This window comes from Morone saxatilis, unplaced genomic scaffold (assembly GCF_004916995.1).
Source record: "Morone saxatilis isolate NCDOM2014 unplaced genomic scaffold, NCSU_SB_2.0 Contig8, whole genome shotgun sequence".
In the NCBI taxonomy this organism is placed as follows: domain Eukaryota; kingdom Metazoa; phylum Chordata; class Actinopteri; family Moronidae; genus Morone; species Morone saxatilis.
This window is the reverse complement of record NW_023340257.1, coordinates 19576605-19601879: the sequence shown is the minus strand read 5'-3', so window position 1 is coordinate 19601879 and position 25275 is coordinate 19576605. Positions and strand designations below refer to the sequence as shown.

Genomic DNA, 25275 nt, shown 5'->3' with positions numbered 1-25275 from the left:
GGGGGGGGGGGGGGGGGACATATTTATATTTTCCAAAGAAAGTGTTTTCCTGAAAATAGTAATCATCTCCATGTTTTGTACAGTAATTGCTCATTTCTCTGTAAGCAGAGAATTGTATAATTTGCCCAAATTGTCCTGTGTGTATATGTTGGCAGTTTAGTCGAAACAAATTAGTACTCAGGGATGTAACCATAGAAGGGATGGCTGAGTAAGATGTAGGAGAAATTATGCTGTTGGCTGGCGGTGCTGTTGCTGGTCTGTATGTTGATGCACAATCAATGCGCACACAAGGACTGAACTAATCCTCGCCTGAGCCTCCTCACTTATCATCCACCGTAGGCCAAGATGACAGGGTTAAAGGCTCTGTGGCGGTCCAGGGATCCTGGAGCCCCTGGAGAACGATTTGCTGACGTGTGGAGTTGCCGTTAAGTCAAAAGTTGAAGAGAGAGCTTCAGCTTATCCCACTTGATAGGCATGTTGACTATTTATGTTCAGGATGTCATGACTCTCCTTGTCAGAAAAGCTTCTGAGTCGTTCATGTAAAAGGAGAGGATTTTACTTAATAAAAGCAATACCACAATGTAGAAATACTGTAGTACTGAAGTACTGCATAAAAAGTAAAAGGTAACAAACTTTTTATGTATTGGCATTAAGATATAGTTAAAAGTACTTAAAATTATCATTTTGCAGAACGACTAATTTCAGAACAATATATTGTATATTATATTATTGGCTAACAAAATACATGTGGTGGAGTAAAAATGTACAATATTTGTTGTAGAAGTATGAAGAAACATAAAAAAAAACATAAAATGGAAACACTCAAGTAAAGTAAATGTATTTTAAAATTGTATATTGGGTACAGTACTTGAGTAAATGTACTTTACATCCCACCATTGCACACTGAGTCCTCTGTATAGCCAAAGGTAGCTTTATTGCTATGCTGCAGTAGTGAAACCTTGGTAGCCGAGTGCTTACAGCACATTCCACGTAACCACAACGTCCTTTTATACTGTCATACTGCCCTCTCTCGCCATCACCATCTTCAATGTCACTGTCCAATAATGGAAAAAATAGACAGTGTACAGAGTGTACAAAGAATCTTCTTTTTGAGTAGTTAAGTATTTTTTATAAACAACAAATAAAGGACCAGTGTGTAGGATTTAGTTGTGTCTAGCGGTGACATTTCAGATTGCATCTAACTGAACACAGCTCACATCTGTATTTAATGACCTGGGAATGAGAACAGGCTGTGAAGTGTATAGGAGAACTATCTACAGCCAGTATTTCGGTTTGTCCATTCTGGGCTACTATAGAAACATGGCGACAACCTGCGGCATAGAAACAGCTCATTCTAAGGTAATGTAAAAATGATTCTCATTTTATTGTGATTATACACTAAAGACAAGATACCTGTATATTATATTATATTTCTGCCAATAGATCCTCCTAAATGTTACACACTGGACCTTTAACAACATGTCAGCACTAAAAATAGGAGGAGGATGTCACAGCTTTTTAAAAGATTTTTCGCAGTCTCCTAACAGTGCTGTAAGATGATAATAGATGCTTTTTACAGAATGATTTTGCATGTTTTCCCTCCATCTTGGAAGGGACTAAAGTGCTAACATGGTTGGCAACAGTGAGAAATTTACAAACAGATATAATAAATTAGTGTATTAGTCAACCAGCCGCATATTAAGCGTTTCCTGTCATTACAGTAACACCACACAGAAACCATTTTCTCTCAAGCATTATTCACACTTGCAACATTGTCGGGGAAGGATGACAGCACACGCATTTCATGTTGAGCTGGAGTTGGGCGGTCTACTGTGTGAACTGCAAAAAGGCATGGGTGGAAACTGTTCGGTATTCCAGGAGAGAAACATATCCTCCAGCACAGAGTAAATAACTGTTTGCATACATAAGCAAAAAGCCTCTCTGTTGTACACAGTATATATCACAATGCATGGTTACTTGGGGTATCTTAGTATTCACTTGCAAGCAAGAACTGAAAGGTGCCATTTGGGCTGGTTAATTAAACATGGGCTAATTCCCATGATTTATAGGATAGTAGGTGTGATGTTGCAGTTTTCTGTCTTGCCCACTCTGTCTTTGCTGTCATGTCAGGAAAGATGCAATGGGGAATGAATTGGAAATTGAAGCTTCAAGATTTGGCCCCAGGCCAGCAAGAAGCATGTGGTTCATTACAGCAACATCGTCAGAGTGCAGTAACACTGAGAGGAGGAGTTACTTGAGGCTTATCAAAATCACTGTTCCAAACAGGAAGAAAACATCCTGGAAACTCAGGGAAACATTAAATCAAAGACATTAAAGGTTTAACTTTTTGCCTTGCGGTAGTAAAGGACACATGTACTCTATGACACCATCATTGCTGGGTGTGGTCACAGGTGGAACAGGTGTTTTGCCGCTCTTTCTACCGGAGAGGGCAGCAAAACACTGCTTTTAGAAGAAGATTAACTTTATTAATCCCCAATAGAGAAATTCAGTTTTCATTTTGCACACACACATAGGCCCGGAATACAATCACATACATAGACATGCAAATGTAGAGAGATGGTGGAGTGATGGGCTGCCACTGAACATTACCCAAGCAGCAGTTAGGGGTTTTGGTGCCTTGCTCTGGAGGTGGAGCTGGCAGTCTCCAGCTACCAGTCCACACTCCATACTGTAGTGGCTTGAACTGGTGACCCTCCAGTTCCCAAGCCAAGTCCCTACGGACTAAGCTACCCGGTGTACAGTTACTCTTTAAATTAAAAAAATTTGACACAAGAGCAGAACTGCACTTAAAAAACGTTCCTGTGAGTTGTAATTAATCAGTTTTTTAACTACAGTGTCATTACTTTGTGGAGTTTATTAATACCAATCTGAGCAACAGTTTTTTTAAAGAAATCATTGCTGTACTTGTTTGCAATGGTTTTATATCCAGGTACTTGAAAATGAATATTGTCAACAAATGAAAAGTGCTCTAAATCCCTTTTCATCCCTGCTCTTGTATCAGAAGGTCATAAAAACCACTGCCTGGCTTCCTTGCTGAGACGCTTGTGTGCTATGACACTGCTCAAAGGAAAGTCCATTTGGGTCTTTTCACCTGCTGTGATTCTCAAAAGGCCATGTATCCCCACCTGGGGCATTCACGCTTCGCTTTTCACTCTGCATTTTTTAGACCTATCAACCGCAATGGAAAAAAATATAAATATGCATGATTTGTGTGATTAATGGCACAACCCTGTCTGTCATTCTTCCAGTTTAAAATTACATTTTCTGTCTTATTTTCTTTTTCTGATGCACAGGATCCTCAAGAAAACACAGCGCCACTCATTGGTGTCTGCAGAATATCGCACAAGAATCAGTTGACAGCTCCGATGAGGAGTTCTTTGATGCCAGAGGTTAGTACTACATTTTATTTCCACATTTGATCCTGTCTTCACCTTTTAGTTTTTCTGTCTCTTCAACAGTAATAGTCTCAGAAATGATCTGGACTTATCTATGAACCTTTTAAAGAGACCCTTTTCAAGTGTGCTTTTCAAGTGTGCATTCTTCTCCACTACAGAAACTTGATGAAAATGTATTCATTGTCAAGGGTTCTACTTTTATTTTTTAAGTTTCTGGAGCTACATTTCAGTTGGTAAAGAGAGAAAGACAGAACTAAAGATGCAGAGCAACAGGCCTTGTTGGACAAACAGACATCTCAAGGTCAGAAAGAAGAAGATTTCTCAATGTTTGGCGGCTGCTACACAAAGCCAAACAGTCCAAAAAAAAAACAATGGTCTTTATAGTTTCATCTTTCAATGTTTTGTTTTGCCCAAGAAACACTTACCTAACCTAAAAGTTCAGTATCGTCTACAAAGAAAGCCTTATCGGTTGTTCCTGTGGGCGAAAAAGGGTTGTTAGTCTATTGTTTTTTAAAGCTGGGGAATTGTAGGACAACTGTAATGAATTAATCATAAGATTCATGGTTATTTCCTTGCCATTACTGTATGTTCTGGTGTTGGGCAATATACGTTAATGTGCATCTGTGATTGTTATGAATTGGGTATAATTGGACTTCAGAAGAGAGTCAGAACAAACTAGGGAGAATGGGTAACAAATGGATCATGTATTAACTTTGATCATTTCTAACTGTTTTAAACCGATTTCATTGTCCACTTTACTGCTGACGATTCTATAAATAGACACACTTGAGAACTTGTTCAACTACTAGCCTTTTTCACAGTCCCAGAGGGAGTTCATCAGCGAATAAGTGGAATACTTATCCTACCAATTATCCACTCCAAGTGCTCATCTCCCAAGAGACTGATGGTAGAGATACTAATCAATTATGTGCTATTATAATAACATGTTCTTATTTTACATTAAGTCAGTCAATAGCCAGAGGTATGTTGAGAGTTTCCTACACATCCTTTATATGATATAAAAACATGGTGAAAATGCGGAAAGGCTCTGTTCCATCTCCAAAAATTTTAAGTGCTGTGTTATCATGTCACATGTCTCGTGTATGGAAATTTGTTACATTCTTTAATTCTCTTTTGTCGCTCACACTCACTTTTGTTTACCTAATTTTCCCTTCACTCATCCTGCCTCAATCTTTCATCCGCTTCCCTCCCTTAATTTTGATTTCCCTTCACTCCCTTTCCCTCGTATATTCTGTTTGCCAAAAAAAGCACGTTCGCGGCACACACTCCTAGAGAGAGCATGGAATATTTATCCTTATCACAGCTGTCACAGAGCTGTGCATTGCTCGAAATGCATTTTGTGAGACCAAAGTCAAGGTGCCTATCGATGTCAAAGAATCACCAGAGGATAAGATAACATGTGCATGTGTTGTATGTGAACAGATGTGCCTCATCATCCTGAGACTGCACAAGATTCCACACTAAGCTATGACATATCTTTACAAGGTGTGAAGGGACAGAGAGTCCTTTATCTCTTTGAATTAACAACATGGGGAGAGACTGCAAAAGCAAATGAGCAAAGAAATGATCGTGTGTGCATGTGTGGTTGTATTTCATATTATTGAGTTAGAGGGGACAACTGATATCATATTTGTACACTAAATATGAAGCAACAGCAAGCAGCTGGTTGACTTAGCTTAGCATAAAGACTGGAAACATGGGGAAACAGCTAGCCTGGCTCTGTCCAAATGTAAAAGAAAACTGCCTACCAGCACCTGTAACACCCACTAATTAACATGTTATATATAATTTCTCAAATCCATACAAGAGGCTCCGTGGTAGCTCACCTGGTAGAGCTGGCCATGTGTTTGAGACCGACCTGTCGCCCTTTGCTGCGTGTCATCCCCTCTCTTTCTCCTTGTTCAAACAAACAAGATATAACATGTTAAGGGGTATTTTGGTACTGTTGGACAGAGCAGTGCTAGCTGTGTCCCCCTTTTTAACCTTGGCAAACCAGCTGCTGGCAGTAGTTTCATAGTTACAAAACAGACATACAGTAAACCGTCTTAACAGGACCCCCATGAACAGATCTAGTTTTTGAGGGGGGTTATATCATTTTTAGAGTATAAAAGGTTTGGGAACAAAGCCCCAAATTAAACAGTGAATGAACTAATCAAATGTGTATTGCACTTGTTTTGGTTTGCTGCAGCCACAATCATTGTGATGTTATTGTATTTGAGTTATGAATTGGGCATAGTTTCGAGTAGAATCAGTAATTTCAAAGTTTCCACATCCATCTGTCATGATGTACAAAGCAGGGACCTGAATTTGAGTCCAGATGTGTTGTGGTGAAGGTCGACTCAGTTCTCTAATTGGCTTATTATTTGCTGGCTTGCTCTGCGGGGACCAAACATTTCACATCTCATTTTAGCTCATTGTAGCTCATTGATGCACAACATTGGAAGGAATTTGTGGCAAGCCAGTGTTTTTGAGGTCTTAGGTTGTAAAAAACCTTGCATTATCCTTTCAAGTTGCATAAAAGCATGGCTGTTCAAATCAACAAAGGGACTTCATTATAGAAGGGGCGACATTGAAAGATGGAATACAACAAAGCTAGTTTAATTTGTGAGAATAAGAAACCCAGAAAAGAGAAGAGGAGGTGTTTGGAGAGTGTTTTTTTCCTCACGGTTGCTATATGTGACTTTTATTGTCAGAGCTCAGAGGGAAAGCTCAGTCCTGCAGAAAAAGCAACAGAGCAAGTTATTCCAAACATAAACATATGCTCAGCATGAAAGGATGCCTCCCTTAAAAGGGAAACCAGGACAAGGTCATAGAAGGGTTGTTGAAATTATGGCCCACTGCAGTCACTTGCTAACTTCAAGACTGTGACTCTCAATCATATAACTGGTCTGGTAGTTTTTATTTTTACCACATTAGATATATGTTTTCTTTAGCCCAAAGTTATTTCAGCTTTTTATAGAAAAGCAGAGAGAAAAAGTGAAGGATTAAGATTGAAGAGTGATTGAGGCTGTGTTTGTCATATTATAGGCCTACCACTCAAACCATCACAATAAGCTTGGGGGAGTTTTATTTATGTGGTTATGATGGATGCCTTCATCCACACTGTGAAACCCAGCGGACCCAGAAAATGCATGAAAATGCATGAAGACTGTCAGTAATCTACTCAGTTTTCTTCTGAAATGATGAACCCTGACTGTTATTGTTACTGTTAGTGGGTGTTATACCATTTTTTTAAACAATTTTTCTTGCTAATGCACTATCTCTGTATATATTATTTAATACATTTATTATCAGATGCATCTCAAGGCGCCCATCCTGCACACAATAGATATGGGATTTTAATTCAAATGTTAAGAAATGTCTATTCTCATGCTCTATACGTCACTTTTTTTGAGACACTTCAGTGGCAGTGTGGCAGCTGCTTCAAGCTGATCAAAGGCTCCGTGCTAAAGAACAAAGCTTTGTGTTCACAAAATGAAAACGCACACACTAGTGCAGTCCACAAATATTGGACATTTTCTACAGTTTTTCCTCTGTAATCTATCCAATTGGATTTGAAATGAAACGATGATCATAATGTTTAAGAAATGTTATCCTTGAGGGTGTTCTAGTGTGTTCACAATCATATTGGGTCAATAATATTGGACTAGTCACCCATTTTTATACATTGTCCCCCAATTTTAGGAGAATGCAGCAGGGCAATGATCCTATGACAATCATTTTATGGCCACATAAATGTTATTTCCTGACTGGCCATGTCTGCTCCCCCTGAACTTAAACCAACCGATTGTGTGTTTCACTTCTTTAAGAACCAGACTGAAAGCAAAACTCCCCTAATGCGAGCAATGGGTGTCACACAGGTCTGGCAGTTCCTCTTTAGGAAAGATGCCAAGTGTCTGCTGATGTCTGTGGGTTACAGACTTTAAGCTGTTTAGACTTTAGTCATTGATCGTAAAAGGATTTGCAACTATATAAAATAAAATGAGTTTGTTCAATGGTTCCCTAAACTGGATGATCACAGTTGTGTCATGAACAAAGTTTATTTGAAATGTTTCTATACTTGTGCTGAGATCTCAAAAGTAAAATGTTGTCTGAACACAAGCAGCCTGTCCCTGAATGAATGAACATTGACAAAATTATGATTTAAAATGCTTTTTGTGGATGTTGCTGTACAGATTGTAAAACCCTTTGAGGTAAATTGTGTTTTTTATGATTTATACAAATAAAATTCATTTGAGTCATTAAGAAAATAACGCAAAGAAGAATAGAAACCTGAGCAAGCCAGCTTTTGATTCTGGACAGTTCTGGTACTGAAAAGTATGTACAGATGGTAATAATGTAAATCTAACTCTAAAACAGGGAAGCAGATAAGAAATCCATCAACATCTGTGTGTCGTTTTTAATGAGAACTGAGACTGAGGTTCAGTTTCTGTCGGCGGATGTTGTTGTGTGTCAGTCAGTGTTTGTTTGACATGGTGTGGAGGCAACACAGCTGTTGGCTGGATGGTTTGACGCAATCATATCTGTTGATCAACTCCTCTGACATCCGCGCATCTGCCTCTGGCAAAGCCCCTCACACATTGTCACAGCCCCCCAAGCTGGCCTGCAGTGATGATGAAAACAGAAGTGTATCACAGACCGCTGTCAGAGCAGAGAGTCTCAGACCGACGTTCAGACACACACAAAGATCAAAGTGAAGATACTGAGTGGCTTCGTGACCCATCCACCTCTAGCGTCACCTCCACTGTCGTGTATAAAACGTTCATTTTCCACCAGTGGCAGGTAAATCTCCAGTTTATCTAATCCAGGCACAGAAGCTCTCAAATACGAGTGTTCAGGTGAAAGAAACGAGATAAGAAGACATTTGAAGCTCACAATAAAAGAAGAAAAGCAAAACCCTAACCTAAATTCTAAAAAAGGTTAAAATTTCTATTTGTTCAGAGAATGCACTTTTCACTATTGAATTGTTTGAAGCTTTGTGTTCAGTGAAGAGGTTTTATGGAGAAACCTGGTGGAGCATCAGACATTTTTACTTTGAACAAGCCAATAGAATAAAGACTTTTTTAACCACTTACTGTGAAGAGTGCAATGCATTTATTTTCTTTGATTTTGCCCACAAAAAGACATTTTACTGAATAATTTGTGCACTCTTTAATATTGTAGGGTTTTCTCAATATTTTTTTCACATTTCATGACTTTACTTTGCCAATAGCACCATCTCCTCTTCATCAGTTTGCTGAAAAAGCTCAGCGGGATTGGATACTGCATTTTAAATATTTGTTTAAAAAAAACACCGGGCTTCATCTAGAGAACTCTGGCTTTATTTTGGGTTGAGGATAACAGTGTCAGTTTTGTTATTTAATGTGAAGACAATATTTAGATTTGGTATGCAGAATTGCTTTCACTTCCTCTTTTTACGCCATCTAAATAATCTGATGAATTCCAGTTGCCCTCCACTTGCCTGTAGTCATAAAAAAGAAAAAACACTCCTCTCTCCCACCAACATACTGCTGGTACCTCCCACCTGTGCACGTTCACCCTACAGCCCCCCAGCATCACTCAACCTCTGTTTACCTCTCATACATGTAAAACTACATGTTTGTGCAAAAGTCTGATTTTTTATCAGGGCTGAGTGTGCCTTCAGGCTGCTCAAGGAAATGCCAACTCAATTGTCACATTGTTTATTGATGTGAGCTGTTGACAAATTTGCACTATGTTAATCCAGATTTGTTATTTGATGACATGAATTTAAATAATGAGGCAAAATGATAGATTGAGCCTGAAAGGAAATTCATGGTGTTGGCTGCTTCCGCAGTTTAATGCCATAATAAATTGCCACAGGAGGTAAACCGTGTTTGCATGCAAGTAGGACATCAATTTATTATAAGGCTGCTAGGATCTTATGTTGCTGTATTCCACTCTGCACTGTTTGTTGATGAAACTGAGGTGACTGTGTTTGACTCTTTGATAAAAGTCATTGCTATAACTAATTATGTACTTGCTGATACAATTTTATGTGCATATCATTAAACAGTAAATTGAATTTTACCACACGTCGAGGAATCATTTGACATTTCTGGGGAGAAAAAAAACTCCGTTTCCTGCCAAGAGGTAGATGAGAAGATTGATAACAATGTTTTGTCTTTCCATTGAGCCACAACCAGCTGCTGGTTAGCTTAGCTTAGCATAGCAGGTAACAAAATCTCCAAAGAAAACAAACCAGACAAAATGTAACATGTTAATTAGTGAACATCGGAGGGGAATGTAGATTTAGTTGCTTTTGGACAGACCCAGGTTAGCTGTTTCCCCCTGTTTCCAGTATTAATGCTAAGCTAAGCTAAGCTAAGCTAACCATCTCCTGGCTCTAGCTTCACGTTGAGGGAACAAATATGAGAATGGTGTCGCTTTTCTCATCTTACTCTTGGAAATAGAGTGAATAAGCGTATTCAGCAAAATGTCAAACTATTCTTTAAGATGCCTAACAAATGTTTACATCAATGACCAGTTGTATATATGATGAATATTTTAATCCAAAAAGTCCAAAGGGAAGGAGGATTTGTGCATTATTATTTCATTTGCTCATCCACTTTTAATATCCTTTTCTTTTTTGTTTGTTAATTTTCATTATCTTGTACATGTGGCTGATTACAGCATTTTATCTCTCCAACACAAAAGAAACAAGTCACATGTGGAAGCAGCAGATAAGACTTTATAGTGAAGATCCCTTTTATCGTCTCTCATTATGGGATATGTATTGGCATAATGGTTCAAACTAGCTTTCCAAAAATGTCATTGATCTTTACATCTAAAACTAAAACTGGGCCTCACAAAGATAGAAGTGCATGAGCACACGGACACATTTACACACACCTCATTCCCCATTGATTTTGTTTGTCTGAGCTGTTGAAAGAACGGCAGTGTGTTCATCTGTGTTTGTAAAGTCTTCCGCTCTATCCCCTCACCTGTGTTCACTCACCAGAGGAAGAGTAAATGGAAGATCAATCCTGTCTTATTTTAATATATTTCTAGTTGTATGTGTGTGTGAACTCTCTCAGCCTAATTTTTAATCTTAACTTCTGTATATAGAATACAGAAAAATACTAGTGCTGACCATCTCCTGCCACGGATTTTATCCATGTACCACTGAAAATATTTTTCATTCCAAACCACTCACTGTAGGTGGTGATTTCACTGATTACTTCTTTCTCTCTGCTTGAAGGTCTGTTGATCAGTGAAATCAGCTGCTAGAGTGTGTGATTTTAATGAAACTGTTGCTGCACAACACCTGGGTCATGTTATGCGCTGCACAGAATTGTAATGACACTGAGACACCAACACAGATGCAGAATATACAGTAAGGTTATTTGTGGGAACATAAAAGAACAGATAAAACTGAAATGATCCTCCTAGAGTGGCTAATAAGTACATACAGTTGGGAATTTATGATAAGACAAAGTATAAAAGGCAATATAAATGTAGCAATAAACATTAAAGTTTAATTAACAATACAAAGTAAACAGCACACATATGTTAATGTATATAGGCCATATATATTTACATAAAATTAGCTATAAACATAGGCTTACATAAAGTGCTGTGGCTTGCAGAAGCACTCTATAAAGTAACCCATCTGTAACAGTGGGCAGCTTTCGGATCAATGTGTCCCATATGACAAAGCTTTAGGCCAGAGATACAATGTAAAGGAAAATGACAGTGTGCAAAAGCCTGTATAGGGAAGAAAAAATACTATTTTTCATATTGAGCCAACATACAGTATCAAACTTAAACATAAAATGCATAAAAGTGAGGACAAAACAAGAATGCAAAATCCACATGAAGGCAATATGCCAATTAAATTGTGTCTGATATATAAACTTCTATAAAACTGAGTGAAACAGCTATGCTAGTAGCCCTAAGAGGCTGTACTTCAAAGTCTCTCTTCTTTACTTGACTATAAAGCCTCACACTTCCTCCTAATTGACTGAGACTAAAACCATCACTCTCACCCTGGACTCAAGCACCTTTCAATATCTGTCTTTTACATTTACAGTATATATGGTTATCTGATCCAAAGTTGCACAACAACCTTACAATATACTTGCATTTCATTTTGCATTATTTCCACCTGAATAGATTTTACTACTACTGCACTGTATGTATATATATGTGAAAATGTAAATGTCATGCTGTGACAAATAAAGTCTAAATCTATTATAAGTGAAACATTTGACCTTGTGGTGGCGCTACAGGATCATCAAAGTCAGTAAGATTCATGCCCTGGGGATCATTAAATCTGTTACCAAATTTCATTGCAATCCATCAAATAGTTATTATGAGATATTTCAGCCTGGACAATGGAGGAGGGTTTGAACAACTAACATCCGTTTAGCCATTCTGCTAACATTGCTTAATATGACATGACATGATTATATAAAAACTGTTTAAAGAAATAAATATGACTACCCCCACTTTTATATATCCGATTACAGCACTGTATGCTCATGAGCTATACTTGTGATGTTTCAGTGCCATCCATCTTCGGTAGCCTACTTACCTGACAGACCCATTCTGTTTATGCCATTTTACAGGATAATCCCCTAAGCAATCTCATTTTCATAATGCGTCATCGGAAGTTGAAAGGGCCTAAAATAAAGCCAGAAGTATAGTATTTAGGTAATTCCACTGCTGCAACCAACAGGGTGATGAGATTAAGAAATTGAGAATTGCTTTAAAAAAAAGTGGTGGAGGTCAGTCGAGGCCATTTCATCATCGTTTAACAATCACAGCATCTATCTACCTCTATCTTTTACCCTGACACTTACTCACTGTGAGCTGACAGGTTGAAGGATGTTTCTAAATCCCTTTTCTCTCCCTTGGGGCTGTTGGCTGCAGGCACATCTCACACTTCCATTTCTCTTTTTGCCTCTTGTTCAAATCAGATTTTTCTGTTCTCTTGTATATTACAAAAGCAGCAGATATGGTAGCTTCAATCGGTTTGATGTATTCTCTTAATTATTGGTGCGTTTTTTTTTTGTGTTGCACCTGATCTCTGCAGATTGCTAGTTTTTAGTGCAGATAGATTTTTATTCAGCTCAAATACATTTCGCTTCTCAGAGGAGCCTGTTTTGGCTGCGAGCGTCTCTGCTCAGCTCTCCCTGCTGGAGATGATTCAGTAACCTACGTTTTCTGGTTTTGTTGTAAAGCCTGCTTTGCATTCTCCTCCTGTCCAAACACAGGCTTTCTTACATCCTTGCAACGCTTTGTTCAGATCCAATATGCACCTCTCTGTGAGTCTCTGTCTCACTCCACTCCATTTTCTTTGTGCTTGTCTGTGTATATTTGAATCCCCAAGTGTGTGTGTTATGTCCCTGCATCATTTAATTCAGCTCAGTATTGTATGACCGGAGGGGAGAGAGGGCACCAAAGGGGGAGGGAGTCAGAGCCGATAGTGAAAGACAAACTGTGACCAGTAGACCGGTCGCTGTGTGATCCAAATGGACAGGCTGTGTAGAATCATTCAGAGCTGCCAGGCTGCAATGTGTGAGAGAGGAGAGGAGTCTGTCAGGTAGAGGGTTTTCTTCCTGCATGACTCATCCTGTCGTAGAACGTCTTGGATGACAGTCTGTGACGAGTGGACAACCGTTTTGGTCATGCAGAACCACACAGTGCACACCTGGCTTGTCTTTCTGGTTGACTCAATATATTCTCCATTACAACAGAGCTTTTCATTTATAGTGACAATGTGGTGTGGTTTAAAGGGCCTGCATGCCAACACTTATGTTTTCAGTTTTTCTGGACGTTTAGAACCTTGTTCAGTCTTAATTTAGGTGGAGCTTGGCCGGGTGTTACATGAGATTTGTCACAGGGTGTGAATGATGCAGCCTGGAAAAGGACACAAATGCAGCCAACCAGGCATACAGGAACAGTTCAGTGATTTTAAAATGATAATATATACACTTAATGGTAAAGGAAGCAAGTCCAGAACAAAACAGAAGTATCAGAGAACTTAGAAGTTTAACAGGAATGGGGCAGGTAAAAGATTAATATAGCCATGTAGGTAGGAGTCTGAAGGCTAGAAAGAAAAGACAAACCAACATTGACAATCTGGAAACATCCCGAAAGGATATGGCTGATTACTTACGTAATTGCCAGGTAATCATACTGGTTGTAAACAAGATGGTTATCTTCCACTTTATTTGGAGGTACAGTGCCTTGCGAAAGTATCGCCTTGAACTTTTCAACCTTTTGCCACATTTCAGGCTTCAAACATAAAGATATAAAATTTCTTTATTTTTTGTGGAAGAAATCACAAACAAGCTGGGCAGCACAATTGTGCAAGTGGAACGAAATCTATTGGATTTTTGAAACTTTTTAACTAATATAAAAGAAATGAAAAAGGGGGCGTGCAAAAATTATTCGGGCCCCCTTCGCGTTAATACTTTGTAGGCAGCCACCTTTGCTGCGATTACAGCTGCAAGGTTCGCTTGGGATGCCTCAATCACGTTTTGCCACATCGAGGAGACTTGAAATCTTGCCCATTCTTCCTTGCAAAACAGCTCGAGCTCAGTGGAGGTTTGGAATGGAGAACGCGTTTTCGTGAACAGCAGTTTAGCCTTTCCACAGATTCTCGATGGATTCAGGTTTCTGGGCACTTTGACTTGCCATTCTAAACACCTGGATGCGTTTATTTGTGAACATTCCTTTGTAGATTTTGCTGTAGTTTGGGATCATTGTCTGTTGGGAAGATAAATCTCCGGTCCCAGTTTCAGGTCTTTGCCAGACTCAACAGGTTTTTCATCCAGAATGCGTCCTGTATTTGGCTGATCCATCTTCCCCTCAATTTTAACCATCTCCCTGTCCCTGTGCTGAAGAAAAGCAGGCCCAAAACCATGATGCTGCCAACCACCATGTTTGACAGTGGGGGGGCCGGCGATGGTGTGTAGGTGATTGAGGCGTCGTTGCTTTTACGCCAAACATATCGTTTTGCATTGGGTGGGCAAAAAGTCTCGATTTTTGGTTTCATCTGAACCAGAGCACCTTCTTCCACATGTTTTGGTGTGTCTCCAGGTGTGCTTGTGCAAAACCTTTAGGACGGAGACTTTTTATGGGATATCTTTTGAGAAGATGGCATTTCTTCTTGCCACTCTTCCATAAAGGGCCAGATTCTGCTGCAGTGGTACGGACCTGCATTGTTTGTCCTATGACAGGACTCTCCCACCTCAGCTGTAGTTCTCTGCATTCACTCCAGGAGTGATCATGGGCCTCTTGGGGCTGGCATCTCTGATCAGTCTTCTCCTGTTCTGAGGCTGAAAGTTTAGAGGGACGGCCAGGTCTTGGTAGAGTTTGCAAGTGGATCTGGATTTCTCCTTCCAAGTTTCAAAAATTGATCGGCTGCACAGTGCTCCTTGGGATGTTTAAAGCTTTGGAAATCTTTTTGTATCCAAATCCGGGGCTTTAAACTTCTCCACAACAGTATTTACGGACCTGCCTGTGTGTTCCTTGGTCTTCATGGATGCTCTCTGCGCTTTTACAGAACCCTGAGACTTATCACAGAGCAGGTGAATTATACAGAGACTTTGATTTACACACCAGGTGGATTCTATTTATCACCATCAGCTTCATTAGGGACACAATTGGATCATTCAGAGCATCCTCGCTGAACTTCTTTGTGGAGTTAGTTGCTGCACTGGAAAGTAAAGGGGCCGAATTAATTTTGCACGACCACCACTTTTCAGTTTTTTATTTGCTAAAAAAGTTTTAAAATATCAATAGATTTCGTTCCACTTCACAATTTGTGTTCCCACTTGGGTGGGTGATTCTTCACAAAAAAAATAAAATTTTTTATTATCTTTATGGTTTGAAGGCCGAAATGTGCAAAGGTTGAAAAGTTCAAGGGCGCCGAATACTTTCGCAAGGCACTGTAATGTGAAGGGTTTAGTCATCCAAAATATCAGTTATGTATTTGACCATGTTCACAGAGTTAAGGTAGCCTCAATTTTGGGAAATTAAGAAAGTAGGACTGTAAACTTGTGGTGGATGCTTTGGGCAATGATTTTACCCTTCACCTGCCACATTCTCTTCTAAATACTTAACTTAAAATAACGTAACCTGAACCTATTTTGTTAGTTGAGGTTGCCATTAGCTACGAAAAATAAAACTTGATGTTGTTAATAAAGGTAATTTTCCTTTTAATATATCGGTGTTTGAGTTTTTTGGGCCACTTAGCGGCCTATGAAGCAGTTTTTGTTTGTATTGTAATTCTCGAATGTTACCTTGCGAGGACACGTGTTTCCTCTGCTGGTTGGTTTTCACACTATTCCACTGATCAAAGGTGGGATTGGCGATACAGGCTGCCAATAAAATGGTATCAATGTTCCCACCAAAGGACAGGGAATAAGATAATTGTTTTGATGATTGTAAACAAGGGCATAACACACTTCATAATTTCATCATTTATTACACACTGTGTTTTTGCCAAGAAACAGTGCATGTAAACATAACCCTGTTTTGATTTACAAGAAAACTCTAAAGGGTTCCTAGAAATGGAGTGCAGGCAGCACTTGATGCAACACATATAACATTCAAATATTTATCAGCGTAATTTATCAGAAAGCAGCCAAATAGTGGGGTTGGCTGAAGGTCTAACAATACCTTTCTTTAGGGGATGAAACACATTCAGGTCAAATTTACAGGCTTGCCAAATGTTCAACCAATGAGGTGGGAAAGATGTGTTACCAGACTCTTGTCGTATTGTTGCATGTTGTCAATGTTTTTTTGTTTACTTTGCTGCACAATAAGCTGTCCATTCAGGTTTGTAATAAGCAGCATGTACGATTTGGTATAAAGCCAAATTAAATGGACTGGAAATGACGCTCCAGCTGTTTGCACCAAAAAAAGAGCCAAAGTTCAAAAACACCTGGTGTAGAATGAACTGTTAGCGGTGGGTGGCGAGCTTAAATGGCTGTTTAGCTTTGATTAGTTAAAAAGCTTCAAGAAAAATGTAGTGCCATTATTTGATATGGCAGAGGTGAGAAATGGGATTTTTTTTTGCTGCACTGTCTTACTTTCTATGTTTATGTGTGGGTTGGTGTGTGTGTGTGTTATGTGTATGTGTGTGTCCCAGCAGATGTTATGGAGGGAAGAGCGCCATTTTGCCTGGGCATGAGTCAGTCGAACTCAAATGACCTTGGCTGGAGCAGATTGGAACCCTGGGACACATGGAGGACCAGTCGAATGGTTACACACACACACACTTCTACAATTTATAATCACTCTCAAGACACACAGAGACACATCAAGCACAAAAGAGGTGGGCTTTTGGCTGCTTACACGTCTATAATGCAAAGGTTCAAAATTGGTCTGGAATGAGTCTTTCACTGAATAATGATAATTGATGGGCTGTTGTGTAGACGAACTGTAGCACTTATATTCAAAGGCTACATTCAAGCCATTTTATAACCACTAGGGGGTCGAATGGGAGTTAAAAAAACTATTCCTCGCATTTTATCACTTACTAGTTTTCAGGGCTGGGGCCCGGTAGGACAGTATGTGCTTTGCTATATAAAAGTGGCTGAGGTTAAGTAGCTTTTTCATGGGGGATGGCCAAATGAGGTTGGTTTGGAAAGTGGACGTCAGGCCGACATTAGCGACATATTAATTTTATCCTGTAAATATAGGGCCAGCATACATCAGATGAGGAGAGAGAAGAGCACAGAGAGAGGAGACTCTGGAGAGACGGCAGAGAGAGAGAGAAGAGAGAGAGGAGATTCAGGAGCGCCCATTAGTTTTTTAACCGGCCCTACAGTGGTGAAACGGATTAAAGCCGACGGCGCGGAGCGACCGGGCGTGTCGGTCCAGACAAGTCTGATTAACTGCACAGGTCTCTCACTTCAACTTAAATAAAGAGAATGTCCCACAAAGCAACCCTTACAGACCAAAAAACAACAACGGAGTAACGTAGTTTCTTTGGAAATTATTATGGGAGGGGAAAAAAAATACCACAGCTGTAGTACATGGAGAAGCGTCTGTCACTACTGTCTGGTTCCTCCGCGACCGATGACATCAGTTTACTTTCACTTTCCAGGATGTTTGCGGCTCTGCAGGGTGAATTGGGCTCTGGCGTGGCACGTGGGCTATTGGGTGGGCTTTATCGTTGGCAATGCTAGCGGAATTCGGAACAATTTATGAAATAATTTATTAACGGTATCTTTATAGTCCCAAACAAAGCCAACGTTGCACACCCTTAAACCACACAGCCAGCCATGTTGAAACTCTAGGTCAGTCTGATCCTGATCTGCAGAGATGATTTTGGGAGGGCCACACACAGGCTCCACACACACACACAACACACAACACACACACGACACACACACAGACAGACAGAGATTTCTTGCTTTATAGATAGATAAAGGTGACTAACCCTTTCACACTATACTGAGTCATCTGACACCATGTTAATATCAAAAGAGTCACATTTGACAGGAACTGCCCAAGTAGTTTGGGGCATAATCTAGGAAGAGTGGAAGGGATTGGATGTCCCTTTACTGCAAATGTTGAACATGTAGTTAGTGATGCTTTAAATGAGCATCAATAATCGGAAGAACATACCGTGAGCAGAAGATAAGATTGGCTGAGATCTAACATGCAGATATGTGATGTGTTTCCAGCTCCGTGGTCCTTCTCCGTGCTCTGTGATGCCTGAGGAAGAGCACTGAGCTTGAAACGTGCATATCCGTGTTTGTACCCCTGCTCTTTCTGCAGTGTATTTATGCGCATCTAAAGCATCACTTGAAATAAAATTCAGCCTTTGCAAGCAAGAGGTTCCAATCTTTTTCACGTCTGTTTAAGGCTACCATTACATTTCAAACTAAACCTGACAGGACTACAAATGGGATGAGCACAGGATCCGTGTGGATGCTCAGCTTCCTTTTGCTTATTCTTTTTATCCAATCCATTGGAACATTTTTCTTCTATGCACAATGGGAAGATTTTTTGGGGATTTTAGAGGTTTCTCCTCTTTTCTGTTTACTTTTATGTCTACCCTTCCTCAATGCTCTCACTTCAAGGCCCCGAGGACTAACATAGCAACTGTTTTTCTTTATTTTTGCCTGGGGCCCAAGCTGAAAGACTTTTCTGGATTCTTGCTTAGAGAAAAGCTTCTCTCATAATTCAGCAAATCAAAAGCCTCTACATCTGTTTCTTTTGTGTTAAGTAGAATCATCCGAAACAATAAGATGCTGTGTCTGTACAGAGCAGTAGAAATATTTCTTAGACAAACAATCAGGCAGGAGGAATATCACATTTGAGCCGGTTTTTATATCAACACAGACTTTAAATCAAACGATTCTTCTAATGAATTCTTCCTGTGCGAAAGTTATTTAATTAGATTTAAGTCTCTGGTGTGATTATCCATCCACAGTAACTGAATAACATATCGCCCAGAGATTTAACAGCACAGTATTTTTCAGATTAAGAAAAGTTCAGTTTGTGCCTTCAAAGATCATGAATAAGTACTGGGATTTATGCAGATCAGTGGTTTTTAATAGAATAATCAAACTCCCACAGCAGCGTGTTTCATGTGAGAGAAATTCGATCACAGTGAGTAAATTGCTTTATGTTTTTTTTATAATGTTTTATAGCATTTTTGTCAATCTTTACTTTGGTTTTAAAGCTAGGTGTAAATGTTAAGTGGTGCTGTTACTGATCAAAAGGTAAACAAAGATTCATATAATGTTTTTTTGTTTTTTTTAAAACTATTTAGTGTCTCTTGTTTTGTTTCTTCAGCCTAACATAAAATCTTCCTTCATTATTACACAAAACAAGAGTGGCTTTAAATTGGAAAGAAACAGTCAGAGTAAGTTTATAAGACAAAATCAATGATAATAGCATGATTTCAACACAAGCTCACAACTCATCTGTCAGCCCTGTTCTGATAGCATGGCACTTGTTTTGGGTTTTGTTTACTGATAAATGGACCGGCTCTCATTGTAAAGGTCAGTGCTGAGATTTGACAAACTGGAGTGGACGCTTTTAATCACTGCGGTTCAGTGGGAGTGTAGTCTGGTCCTGCAGAGATGAAAGAGACTGCTCCTGCAGGGATGCTGTACTAAGTCATGTGGTGCTAACTGAAGAAGTGGGTACATTGTGAATATTTAACACCCCCCACACACCCCATCAAAAGACCACTCAAAAACCAGTAATGACCTGTGAAGTACTTCACTGCAGCAACAGCACAAGTCAGTTATTGTAGTGCTCCAGAATAATGTTGACAACGCCAGTGCCTTTCAAAATAATGGAATTTTATATTTTTATTTTGTCAACAAATCCCATGAAAAGACCAAAGTCAATAATATATTGATCCTACTTTGCTAATATAGAACAGTCTTATACTTTAATGCACTAATCAGGTGTCATATTATTGTATAAACAGCAGTCTGAGTTTAAGTGGGTATCTTCTAAAGTAATGGTGTTTTTAGTACAGAAGTGTGTCCCTAGACATTACTGCAAAGCCAAGGAGATACCATAGCTTGTTTCTGCAGCACCCTAAAAATATCCATTATTGTTTAAAGGTCCAGTGTGTAACATTTAGGAGGCTCTTTGGCACAAATTGAATGTAATATTCAATGGTTTTCATATAATCCCCTAAATATAGGAAATTGTTTTTGTTAGCTTAGTTTTTACTGTTTATATCTACAGATGCCACAGGTCGCCTTCCGTGGAACCGTGTTGAACCTCCATACACCTCCAACAAACATATATTACAAAGCACACAGCAAGGTGACTAAAGAGAGTTGTTGATTGGATAGGACAGGAGGTTCACATAGTTGATAGCCTCCTGCTGCCACTGTTGTCAGTTACTGTAAATCTCTTGGCTCCTGCATCAGTCATATCAGAAAAAAATGAGGGCCTTCTTTGTGCGCCATTTCTCCATTAATGGCAGGGTCTCTGATGCTGCAGCTGGTACACACAAAAATGGTGCTTGAGAACTTAAGTATACTCAGTGCCCATTGAAAAAAATAACCTCGGGGGATATGTTACCTTAAATGGAGACTGCAAAGTATATGATGTCTGGCGTTTACCCATTGTGGGAGACATTATTAAACAATCATGCAGCGTGTCTTGTTAAAAACTGCGTGTACCCCCAGTATCTCCAGACTTACACCCACTGAGCCCATCACTCTTTATCTTTTATCATCTAGGAAAACATTAAGAGTACACTGGCCAATCTTCTTTATGAAATGGAAAGAGTGGCAGAGATTAGGTGCTCCTACTGTAATATAATCAATGTGAAGCTGTGTCTCATACAGCATGCCTTTTCCATTTCAAACACACCACACAACTGAAACGGAAAAGCATGTCTGCAAACACTAGTAATATTGCATAATATTGTTTTCCAGCAAACCTTTTATCAGATCCTGAATTCAGGATATCTTCATGATGGGATATCTTGTTCCACTTAAAACCTTCTGAAGTGGAAAAAAAATACTGCGACTGCTGGTTCCAAAAAAACATCTCAAAGCGACAATAGCTGCTGCAACAAAAAGTGGCAGATCATTTGAACATTAAGAGAATCAGGTGATATTTTAAAGACATTTTGTTGCGTTTGACTGGCAATTTGGATGACAGGAAACAAGGGAAGGAGAGATGCAGTAAAGGTCCACATGTGGATTCAAACTGGACATTTGGGGTTCATGGTTGACTTCTTAACCTCTAAGTCACTGGAGTGCTCCCTGGCACAGGTATGTTTGAGGGTAATAGAAGTAATGTTGCCATTAGAAGAGAACCCTGACAAATATGACCCGCTTGATAAGTAAAGCTTTAAAGTCTGCATTAACTTGACCTCTTTCACATACAAGTAGTTAAGTAATTGATTGTTGATTGAAAAATATTGATTATGGATGCTTTAAACTCAGGTTGGTATTGTCGGTGCTTGAAAGGGGAGGGAAGCAACAGATTTACAACACCAGATTCCATTAAATCCTACACACCGGACCTTTAATGTGTCTAAAGTGTCGGCTTAGTTTCTGTGATATTCAATTATCATCTCTCAAAACTCTTAAATGAGTCACTAATAACCACAGCAGTGGTGCCTCCAGACATGTTTCATAGTGGTGGTCATTTGTATCTAATGTAAAATATCAGATAGAAGCATATTATGCAGGTGACTCGAGAGGCGGTACGTGTGGGGATATTAATTGTTATTGGTTTGTGATAAAAGGTGAAGAGAAGACTTAGAGATTAAAATCTTTGATCATCAGGAAACCTTAAAGGTGTAGTTGGAATACTCTCAGTCTCTGCAGCACTTGAGCAGTGACATCCACTGTCCCTGTAATCTAAGTATATTTGTCGGTTCCTCAAAAGCGTCACTGGTTTTATAACATCTGTCCCTTTGCTCTCCATTATTCCTTCACTCCCTCTTTTGTTCTCCTCAGCTTCTCTAACCATCCACTTCCCTCTGGCCTCTCTGCTCCTTCACTCCCTTCCAATTCCATCACCTCATCACGTTCTTATATTTCCCCGTCTCTATCTTCCTTCATTACTTCACAAGCCATGGGCAACCGTAAACACTCTCGCTTCCAAAAGAGGCAACAGTGATGGAAACCTCAGTGACAGAAAGGAAAGCCTAAAGCACAACTGCCCCTTATTTTCCACTGTACTCTTCTTCTTCGTCTCTGCTCAGTGTCGTCTTGGGATCTAACATAAGCCACCGCTCCAACGTCTTTCAGACTCTCCATCTGTTCACTATGCAAACACTCTTATCTGTATATTTATGCTGTGCTCTTTTCATCGACATCTTTTTCCACTTCATTCACAGGCTGAGGCTGTATAATGTAGTCGAACCTGAAATAGCCGTGTTGCATAACTGATTACAGACTCCGTTATAAACAAAAACTACTGACTCCGACTTGGCTGCTTCCTTGGTGTGTGCTGCCAAGCTGGGATAACATTAGCTAAAATGGCTACGTCACTGGAAGCAGAAGTGTGGAGATGGAGGAGTGACTATGTAATATGCTCTGCCAAACAACCCAGCAACACTATATATGGTGAGAATATAATTCCAAACAAAGTGACCCGGAGAGAAATATATTATATTGAATGGGAGAATGATTTTCCATTTTCTATGGAGCACCACAGCTCTCTCGTCAACATGCTCCCTGTAGCGCTATTCAGAAACACATGCAGAGAGAGAGTGAGAGAAAACAAAAATTTAAGGTCCGAGACTCATCTGTATTCTGTCCCTCGACCCCCCCGGTCATATTGAACACACAATGCTTGCATAGGCACAGTCGCCCTGTCACTTTAATTCCCATTAAATTAATGTTTCATCTTTCTCTTGAAAACAAAACTGCTTAGAGAGACTTAAAAGCTGCAAAGACAAAAGCGATTTCGCCCCACAATTATAGTGAAAGATGGAAAACAAGAAAGAGGGTGAGATAATGATTATGAGTGACTGACCTTAAAGACTTGGTTCTCCATGTCAGGAGTATGCTTCTGCCTCATGTTATTTTTTATAGCCCATTGGCTGTAATTGCGCCTTTGTTGTTAGAGGCTCTTCCCCCATTGCGTCTGTATTTCTGTTGGTCGGTCTGTGTCTATATTGTCTGTCTGTAGGTGTCTCTTTACATGTGCATTCGTGTGTGTATGTGTATGTTTATCACACAGGATATGAAATAAGAAATCACAAAATCACACATTGGGAACCGATAATCGCACCCAAACAACACTGTTGCCGCCTGTAGCTCCAGGAAGTTTGGGGGAGAGAAAAAAGGAGGAGGAGGGAGAATGATTGTATGAAATGAAAGAGAAGAAACTTGTGTGGTACGTCACACCTCTCAGCTCCACATTGATTTCTTCTGCTGATGGTTAACACTTTCCTTGACCCTTTAGGAATGTGAATCGAGCGTTGTTGTTAGTGTTTATATGCTGCAGAAATGGCATGCAGGTCCTGTGCTGAAAGTCAAAATGGGTCAATACCAGGTCTCTTCAACATATTACAGCTACTTAGTGCTGTATGTTGTGTTATATTTATAATATAATTATACTGCTGACTGCATATTAGACAATATGAATGACTTGACACACCAGTTTTCCTTTTCCAAAACCTTTACCAATATGAATCCAATACAGATTTTTCTCTCTTTAATGTCTTCTTAGCTGTGAATACTTTATGTCTCTCATATACATTTTGCTCAGCTATATAAATACTTGATGCAAGATTGTATGAAATACTTAAATCCTATCAGTGAATAGGATCACAACACAAGTACTGCTGCTCTCCTATTAGTAATGATGAAACAGCTAATTATGTGAGCTGTATAACTCACTTCCAACTTTCTCATACAAACATACAGTATATGTACATATAATAGATAAATTATACATTTAGGGTTGGAATTCAGGGTGAGATGTTCAGTTAAGCAAACGCCACATGTTCAACCACTTCAAGTTCAAGAAAAAGTTTTTTTAAATATGACGGTTTTCCCTGTTTACTCTTTTGGCTTTTTTTGCAGAGAGTAAGATGAGAAGATATATACCACTTTAATGTATGTACTCTAAATATGCAGTCAGCTGCCAGTTCGCTTATTAGCTTAGCATAAAGTCTGGAAACAGGGGTAAATAGCTAGCCAGATTTTTTATACTTTGTATTTTCTTTTATGGATTAAACATAAGATTTGTGGGCTTTCGAGCTGCTGGCAGGATCTTGTTACCATGGACAGAGCTCCGATAGCTTTTTCTTAATTTCCGGTCTTCATGCTAAGCTAAACTAACCATCTCTGTATCTTCATATTACAGTTATTTTCCATATAGGAAAGAAATCTTCTGAAAATGTCAAACATTTCCTTTAAGGGAGTTTCAACAACTTTCAACAATTTGTGTTGTTGAGGCCCTTTTTTTTTGTAACCGGTACAACTTTGTCATATTTGTTTGTAATGATAAGTACTTTATGAAGTTGCCCAAGTATCCAACATTGATTGCACTTCTATAAATCTTAATATTGCCCTCTTTGCATTCTTACATTTTGTTCCCCACCTTCTTTTATAAAATAATATATTCATACAGATGTTATTACCACCTTTGTTTATTATTTTAATAACATTTCAGCGTACATTGACAATAGTTTGTCTAGAATGACAAGTGTTTAAAAAATGTTTGATGTAGTGTTTATGGCCAGAACCAGACAGATGCTGATAGTGAATATCAGATAATTTACTGACAGGGCCTCCTACCTCACTTCCGCCTGCTGTATATGTGTGTGTTAGTGTGTGTAGGAGTGTTTGTTGTAGTACAGCAGCTGCAGCATATAGACAGGGAGCAGCTGGGATTGTTGAGCACAGACTGTGTGTGCGCGTGTGTCAGAATATATATGTGTCTTTGAGTCAGTTTATGTGTTGCATTGCCTTATGGTGTGTGTGTGTATGTGTGTGTGGAGGGGTCAGCAGGTTTGTCTTGCAATGGAACTGGTGGCGTCTCCTGGGGTCTTTTTGCAGTAGGACAACACGACGGACCCTGATGCCAACAGCAGTGAACAGATGGCTGAGTGTGTTAGCATGCGTGAACTGTGCCAGGGGTCAGAGGGGGCTGTTCATCCAGTTGGGAGACAGCATTCCTCCAAATGAGCATCCTAACCTGTTGCTACTTAACAGCACACACACTCTAATCACAGCAAACTCATACATGACTTCCTCACCTTTCTGAATAATTTCCCCAGCATCTTAGTTATAATAAAATAATAATAAAAACCCTCATTATTTTATCTTCCATAGATTCCCCATAGACTTCTTTCACAGCAGCCATTTTGAGATGAAAATAGTAAACACAGGTGTTACCAATTACATTA

General features: G+C 39.4%; 1 protein-coding gene across 1 annotated transcript in view; it reads left to right on the top strand.

Annotated features, from left to right (window-relative positions):
• pitpnm3 (PITPNM family member 3) overlaps positions 1-25275 on the top strand; it is an 85185-nt gene that overhangs the window by 16490 nt on the left and 43420 nt on the right. Inside the window, 3 exon segments of the mRNA XM_035680722.1 lie at positions 3315-3410; positions 16561-16625; positions 16628-16673. Coding sequence (XP_035536615.1) covers positions 3315-3410; positions 16561-16625; positions 16628-16673 — 207 coding nt within the window.